Source organism: Castanea sativa, chromosome 4 (assembly GCF_040712315.1).
Source record: "Castanea sativa cultivar Marrone di Chiusa Pesio chromosome 4, ASM4071231v1".
Taxonomy (NCBI): Eukaryota; Viridiplantae; Streptophyta; class Magnoliopsida; order Fagales; family Fagaceae; genus Castanea; species Castanea sativa.
The window spans coordinates 32,981,357-32,989,805 of NC_134016.1; the positions used below are offsets into that span (position 1 = coordinate 32,981,357).

General features: G+C 34.1%; 1 protein-coding gene across 2 annotated transcripts; it reads left to right on the plus strand.

Moving 5' to 3' along the window:
- Positions 1–3,101: 3,101 nt before the first annotated feature.
- LOC142630560 (uncharacterized) lies at positions 3,102–7,840 on the plus strand. Of its 2 annotated transcripts, none has more exons than XM_075804566.1 (5): positions 3,102–3,373; positions 3,490–3,572; positions 6,251–6,354; positions 7,339–7,393; positions 7,483–7,840. In XM_075804566.1, exons 1-5 carry the CDS (start codon positions 3,251–3,253, stop codon positions 7,613–7,615), a joined length of 498 nt encoding a protein of 165 aa, XP_075660681.1. In that variant the 5' UTR covers positions 3,102–3,250; the 3' UTR covers positions 7,616–7,840. The 2 variants fall into 2 exon arrangements, with proteins under 2 accessions (XP_075660681.1, XP_075660682.1); XM_075804567.1 differs by having other exon boundaries at positions 3,147–3,373; positions 6,263–6,354.
- Positions 7,841–8,449: the final 609 nt, after the last annotated feature.

Sequence of the window (8,449 nt, forward strand, 5' to 3'; positions counted from 1 at the left end):
AGGAATAAGTGTTGAAATGAATGTTGAGTTCTATTAAAGTCATCATCTTCAATTTCCAAAGTTTAGCAGTTTCTTACTTATCATCATCATATCATCATCATCATCATCATTATTATTATTATTATTTTTGGATGAAGAAATTTTTTAAAGGATTTCCAAAATAGAGTACAACCAAGCAACATCAATCTACAAACAACAACTAATCATCAAATACAGAAAACATTATTTTCCACAACCACATAACAATCAACTAAATATGGTTACATTATTCTTACAGCCTCTAACCTTGCTCTAACATCCTCTCTAATGGCTCTAAATATGGTTTCATTATATTTAACTTACCCTTCATGTTTTGATCATCATTATTTGTTTGATTTTAATCCATATATAATTTTTATTTGCTTACACATACTGCTTGAGTATCATTGCTATCTGTTTTGAACTTCCTTACTATCTTTTTCCCAATTGCATGCATGATTCGATACTTATTTTCTTTTTTCCGAATTGCAGTTGACATGTTCTGCGTGGTCTAAATGCCCACATAACTATAGAGAAGCAAGGAAGGCAATGAAACATCTAATGAACACCTCAAGGTGGTGGAAATAAATGGATTTGTGGGGCGTGAAGTAGAAATTGATCTTACAGTTTATTTACTCAAAAGTGCCATTAACCTTGAGAAGATTGTTATTAATCCTCGTACTCCACATTTAGTGGGAACTCCTCAGGATAAAGAGAACGAAGTCGCCAGAGAATGTGCTGAGCAGCTAAAGAAACGTCTGCCTTGAGGAGCTGAGTTAATTATGTTGTAATCATCATCATTAATATTAGCAAGTGATTATGTGTGATTATCTATATGTTAGAGATTTTAAATTTTTTTTACTGTAATGATATTTGATTTTATATCCAAGCGGCTGTTACATGGACTGTTAATTGTTAAAATGTGAAGGTTGTGTCTTGTATTGTTTCTGTTTATTTTGTTTTTTAATTTGGAAAACGAGCAATGTCAATTGTTCTAGGGAAGATGACTTTCTCACTCGCACACTTGACTTGATTTTGTGTGGGAATCCAATGACATTGACAAACAAGTGTAATGGCATGTTTGTATTCTATATATGGGTACATCTTTGATAGTGTATTGTGGGGCACGTGTATTTAATGTTTGGGTCTTAGTCCTATAACATCTATTTGTTTGACAGTTTGGTCTCTAATAGAAATTAGGTATTATTTGGGCTATGAAATTTTTTTTTGTGTTTCTCTGAAATAGGTTTTTATGTTCAATTCTGTTTGTTTTCTTAATGAATTAGTGCTGAAAGTACTTCATTTTCTTGCTCCTGATAGGGCAGTAGTCAGCCACTCATTACACTTTTAGGTGTTGATATTTTGAACTGGTTCACATGGAAAAGGGTGGTTATAAACTTATAATATTGAGGCTCTTAAGCTGAGCTTGTAGGACTGTTTAGCTCTCTTTATTGTGTGCTTCAAAATTGTTTTGTAAGCTATGAAGCACGGGTGCGGGTACGGGTGCGGGACTCCGCAATTTTTGAAAAAAGTAGGTGCGGGTGCGGCGGGACTCGGCAATTAAAAAATTATTAAAAATATTTTTATTTATATTTTCTATATATTTTTACTATTAAAATATTCTTAAAAAACATATTACTAATTTACTATGCCTTGATTCACAAAACAAAGAAAGAAAAAAGCAAGAAACATAAAACACAACACAAAACCAAAAAGAAAACACAAAAGAAGCAACAAATATTCAAAATAAAATTAAGGAAGGATAGATTTAGGGTTTTTGGGTCTCATTTAGAGCCAATTTTGGCTGTTTCAGCCTGTTTCGCCCGTTTCGGGCCTGTTTCGCCCGTTTCGGCAGTTTCGGCCGTTTCGGTCGCCGGCCGATACGGCCCGATACGGCCGAAATAGCCCGATTTTGGCCGAATCGGCCCGAATCTGCTCGAATCGGCGCCGCGTCGGCGCGATTCAAGCCGCGTCGGCGCGAGTCGGCGGGAAAAATAAGATGCCACGTGGCCGACTCGGCCGGACGCCGCACCGACGCGCGAGCAGCGGCGTCCCTCGCGTGTCGGCGAGTCCCGCCGCGTCGGACGCGGGTGCGGCACCTCCGGTGCCGCGTCCGTGCATCCCAGTTTGTAAGTTGGTTTAGCTCATCTTCTTGTTAAAAAAAGGGTTGTGGTAGATGATGGTTCTGAACTTCGTCTACACTGAAGTGTTGCGAAGAAAGCAGTTGGTCAAAGGGTTCCCCTAAAAAATAAAATTCCAGAACTGAAAGATGTTACAAGCTCAGCACGGGAAGAAAAACAGTTAAAACGTTTTCATGTTGCCGAGAGTGTGCTACAATTAAGTTTATATAGTCAAATTTATAATAAATTAGCGCTGAATATATTTTTAAATTTATAAAATTTAATCTAAATCATAAAATTGATCAATTTCAAATAAAGGCTGTAGTAATAAATTAATAATAAATAGCTCTTTATTCACATTCAACTTCAAAGTATTGTTCCTCTCACCATTGCGCACCCTTGGTGCAGTGGTCACTCTACCAGTATAAATGCTTGTGGGGTGTGAAGGCAAGGGTCGGGATTTAAAAGAGAGCTTCACATACATATACACTTAGATTAAGTTAGAGTAGAAATTCTATCTTGTATATAAAAAAAATCACCCCCTCAGAAAAAAAAAATTAAGTATTGTAAATTTAAATAAAAAAATCAGAGTACTCAATTATAATGAAGACGCTGGAGACTTTCTAGACAATATTTTTATAATAATTTCATTACACATAAGATGTTATTGACTTTTAATGAGGGAAAAAAAGTAATTTTTTTGGTAAACTTATATTAGAACTAGTGACAGCTCGTTATACTAAGATTTGTTGTGAATAGCTTATCACTTTTTTAATTTGTTGTGAAAATATTATAGACATAGTATTAGAATAAACTAATAAAAAGGAAAAATGATTAACAATTGGAAAAAATAAGATTTATTTACTTAACAATAAAATTATATAGAAATAAAATATCTAAAAGCCAAAAAATAAAAATAGTTAGTAAGTTAATAAATCGAGAGAAGAGAATAAAAACTGGTTAGAGAGAGAGAACAACCAACTGTACAAAATACTGCAATATTATTTTTTTAGTCTTCTCCACTATCTACCTCTCTGTTTCTCTCTTCTTCTTCACTTATTATTATTAGTTTGTGTGTGCCTTTCAAATACTAATAATAATAACTAATAAAAATGGCGAGCGTGCCATCAAGTTCACCTCCACCACCAACCTCTCCGCCGTCGGCCTCCAATTCGGAGAACTCCGCCACCAGCCCCACCACTGCTCTCACTCCACCTAACCCACTTCACCTTCAGGTCCTCTCTCTCTCTCTCTCTCTCTCTCTATTTGTAAATAACACTATTTTTTCTGTTCTGTCTTTTGTTTTAGATTCTTAACATTAAAGAGGGTTTGTTGTGTTTTGTTTGTTAAGCTTGTCGACGAAGGACCAACCACGAATAATGGATCTCTCAATGTCGACGACAAAAAGCCTGACTTTCCACACCACCACTTCCAGTTAGTTTTTATTTATTTATTTTTATTTTTTCTCTGTCTTTTGTTGCATGCATGTCTGTACTAAAATTCTGGGGTTGTGATCTTTATAGGTTTTAGAATTTAATCCCGTATTCGAATATGTTCGTCATTGTTTCTTGTTTTTTGTTTAGTGTATGACTGGTTTTTTTTTTTTTTTTCCACCAAACCAAATGGGTTCTTTTTAATAAAACAAAATAAGGACCTTAGCTTATGTTTCACTTAATCATCTATTTGCTCGTGTTCTCTAAAATTCAATGGAAATTTAGAAGGAAAAAAGAAAAAGAAAAAAAAAACTTTATAACAAAAGAGAAAACAAAGAAATAATTAAAGAAAAAATGTGTTTTCACCTACAACCAAGGAGCTGTTGATTTCATAATTTGAATAGGAATATGGTCAAACTTTGAAGGGTAAAAAATGGTGAAAATTTGAAGTTCCAGAGTTAATTTCCTTTGCTTTTGCATCATTTTGACAAACCAGATGGATTATGAAGGAAGATGACAAAACAAGCTTAAGTGATATTTTATAGGATTCTTCAGTGAATTAAACTGCCTTAAATACCTTTAAATGGAAAATTTTATGTATCAGATTAGTGAAAAGTAAAAAAATTGATAACTGTACTAATTTACAAACTGAATTTCCCTTTGATGTTACAACATTGTTGAACTAAATTGCAAAAACCAGCTTTTAATATGTATCAACATGGGTGGCTTGAAGAGTGTGAGCAGAGGATGCCAGTAGATGTGAGTCATAAGTTGTAAGAGCAAGCAATGATATTACATAAGAATGATAGTGCATGGGTCAAATAGTTTTGAAATGAGAAAACATATAGACATGACCATTAATGAAATTGTTAAAATGATGGTTAAAAAACCTCTAGAATCCATTAATATATATGCTGACACAAGCACAGTCTCTGATATGGATACAAGGTATCTAACATAGTGGCTGCAACGAACTGCAACATGGGCATAAGTACCTGACAAAGCATCCCACACGTATATGTCAAAGTAGGAGAGAGAGAGAGAGAGAGAGGTGGGGTGGGGAGCCAAAACAGGTTATGTGGCTTGGAAATCTCCAAAGGATTTAAAAAAGGTTGAGCTTTGTTTCCCATCCCACTTGATGACAAGAAAAGAAATCTGTCAGTGTTAATTTAAACAACAAAATTTGAGGATTTTACGGGCTCCTAAGCTTGCCAAGAGCCGTGTAGCTCAACTGGTTGGCACTTCCTGGTGTTTCACCTCCTCTTTCTTCCTTTTAAAAGATGATTGAAGCATTCTAATTTTCACTTCAGGGTTTTTAAGGTTTTAATAATTTTGTTAATTTTTGTGCTTTGTCTTGTATTGGTTTAAGATCAAGTATGTCCTTCCTTCTATGGATTTCACTTTTATTTAAGGTACCATAAATTGCTACTACTTGGAATTTAACCATCAGAATTAATTAGAAGCAATGATATCTTTCTACATGGGATTTCCTTAGATTTCATTAGTGATGATGCTGTTATTTCTGTACTGCTAGGGTAAGCCCATATAAATGAATGTCAAAAATAAATAAAATTTATTGCTATTTTTTTCCTCTCAAGTTTAATTCACTTGGAGAAAATTCTGGCAGCAATAATTTACCCCTTGTTAGTAACATCTTCTGCAATGCTTTAATTTTTGTTTGTATTACCAGTTAGTGTTTTCCTTGTGTGGTGTTGTGTGACCATACACAGTTATACTACATCACAATGAAGAACCATAAATATTCATCTAAATTTTGAAAGTTGTTTTGCAATACCAGAATACCACATGATGTTATTGTAAAGAATGTGTGTGTGTGTGGGGGGGGGGGGCATGACTCAAGGGTAAAAACATTGTTTCAAATCTTTCTCTCTCCCTCTCTCTCTTGCACGTTTGTGCATAGCCACTGCACAAAAGATGACTAAGTCACCAAGTAATTTGGTCAACAGCCTTCATATGATTTCAAATATGACTTTAAGTATATATATATTTTTAAAAAGTATGGCTTTAAGCATAGACGTCCATATTATGATGCTTGGATTTTATTTCTTTGTTTTGGTAACTGCTAACCAGGTTCACACTTTAGATAATGTACATGAGTTGTGTATCTTTAATTATATCTTGTAATTACGTAGAAATATTAAGCAACTTAGATCAGATGCTAGTCTCAACTATATCTGTACTGTCCAAAAATAATAAGTCTCAAGCATATCAGTAGAAAGGATAGCTGATGCTTTTTCTGTTGTCTATAATTATACTAACCTTTTTGTGCTTTGTGAGTCCTTATAATTTCTTTTTCTTTCATTTTTGTTTTTTTTAAAAAAATATATCTTTAAAATGGCCCGTATAGCCTGTCTATAAGTTATGTAGTTTTAACTCCCTGTCCCAAAAAAATGCCTTTTTTTTTTTTTTTTTGGGTTGTTGATATGTTAAATTTTGTACTTTTCCAATGTTTTCGTACAAATTATATCCCTTATACGGTTATACATTTGAAATGGCAATTACATAAGAAATTACTAAAAGATTATTTGTCAATGCATTTCTTTATTCAAAAAAAGTTGTCCTTGTTTGAACAAGGACACTCATTTTGGGACAAGGGGATACTATCTTTAGATCTATATAAGTGGCTACATGATATAGCGTGATCTTCATTTTTGTTAGGTTTCTTGACAGCACAGACTACATTGAGAAGTTCAAGAAATATGAAGCTGACTACACTTTCCGGTTGATGGCGAAATACTTCTCTAAGAAGAATCTATATGGAGGTAAGCAGTAATTGATATAACTTTGAATTTTATAATAGGGGTTATTTTATTTTTCTCTTTTTTTTTTTTTTTTTAAAAAAAAATTCTTTTGTGCCCTGCATAGTCTTGGACAATTTGGTTTCTCATTTTCGTACTTAATTGAGTGGAAATTTGGAAATTGATTTTCTTTATTCTCAGTTCTCTCCCTCATTCAGAGTAAAGATTTTGTGGGTGGTCAGTTTTCTTATCAACTTATATAAATTCTTCAATAATGTAATTTTCAGTTACTGTCATCAGCCAAAAAATTTATGATTTCAACTCTCTCTCTCTCTCTGGTGTGTTCTTTTTATGTAATAATACCTTTGTCCTAGGGTATGTTTTAATCTTTTATTCTTATTACCATAATTATCCGCTAGGAATTTGAGATTGCTTTTTTTGACTTGCTTTTTCTTTGAACCATTTTGTACATTTTTTTTTAATGAATCTGTGTCAAAATCGTATCATTGCGGAGCAAACCATAAAATGTAGTTGCATTTCTGTCCTTCTGTTGGCTTGTGCACCTCTCATGTAGGCTCTCAAGGTATAATTGCCGAAATCCTATTTAGTGTACATGTTGTCTAATAGATTTTAAGCCCAATGAAAACTCTTTGTATTCTAGTCATATCTCAAGCAAGTTCAGGATCTTCCCGTTAGCCATTTAATTTTGCACTTCTTTCATATTTTCTTTCTTGTTGCCTGCAAGGTAAAGGATTTGTAGATTGATGTCACGTATGAAGTGGTGATTGTGTAAGTTTCTCAGGTTTTAATGTTGAAGGGCAAAGTAGAACACAAGACAAAGATTCAATTTCCACTGGTTGACCATAATATACTTTTTCTTCAATGAACTTAATTTTTTGTTGTTCTAGAATGAAAATTTATGATGCATGTAAGTTACTTAATGATTCATTATTGTAGTGGATATCATCATCATTATCATAATGATTGAGTTTTATCTGTCATCTGCAGGCAACATATTTGATGAGAACATGACAATAGATGATGAGGTCATAAAGTCAAGCAGGTACAATGAAATTGAAGCATGTGTTTTTTATCTGGAATTTGCATATGCTGCAGCAGAAGCTAATCTATTTGAGGCACTATTGTGTGAAGGTGGCCTTGTACCCGATCATATGCAAACCCAGTGCAGGGTTTTGAAGACCAAAGCAGCAGTATTCCAGCTTATTCAGATGAAACTCCAACTGATATATCAAACGGGAAGCACCCAGTAAGAAAGACTAGCTGAAGACATTTACTACCTTAACCATACTCTTAGACCTACCTGTATGGCACGTGGTACCGTATATTGTTTATGATGTAGACAATCAGGTTACTGGAGGAAATGAACCGCAACTTCACGTAACCTCCCATTTAGTGTAAGAAATGTCCACGGTTCAGAATTTACAATGTATCAACGCTATTGGATCCGGAAACATACAATTTATCAATGCTTTTGCAACCAGAAACACAACTAAATCAGCCATCATAAATAATTAGGTTGGAGGGAGCAAAGTGCTGAAAAATGACAGGAACTATATTCAATTGAAATGGAGATCTTTCCCAACATAAAAATAGCTACATAGATTAAGTGGAAAAAATTTGAACGTATTCTGTTGATCATGCTAAATGTCTTGTACTTATTAAGGTTTTTGTAATATTAAAATGCGAGGAGGGATGGTTTTATTCTATATCTTTTGCAATGATTTCAATTCCTAAATGCAAATTTTGATCTCTTCCAGGAGGACCTTTGGCTTTTGAGGACCTGGTCAACAGTGATAACTAAGCAACTCATCCTTGACTCAATTTCATGATTGGCATGATGAGCCTTGTTTGGCTCCATAAGCCAATCCTGAATATGGTTCCGAAAGCTCAAGCTGCCCAAATTTGTTTTGACTGAGAATTAAAAGAACGAAAAGGCATCCAAACCCATATGTATGTCTCAACCAATATGTTTAATGAATTTGGTGATCTTGCATTTGTAAAGCCGTGTTAAGCATACTATATACGACATCACATACCATGCACAATTGGTATTATTTCTCTGATTATTTGATGTTATGTACTGGAGGAGCCTCTCACT

Excerpts from the sequence above, each read along its gene's own strand:
- LOC142630560 (XM_075804566.1), top strand. The coding sequence starts at position 3,251 with ATGGCGAGCGTGCCATCAAGTTCACCTCCACCACCAACCTCTCCGCCG. Across the intron at positions 3,374-3,489 it reads CTAACCCACTTCACCTTCAG|CTTGTCGACGAAGGACCAAC; the intron begins GTCCTCTCTCTC and ends TTGTTTGTTAAG. Across the intron at positions 7,394-7,482 it reads GAGGTCATAAAGTCAAGCAG|GTGGCCTTGTACCCGATCAT; the intron begins GTACAATGAAAT and ends TATTGTGTGAAG.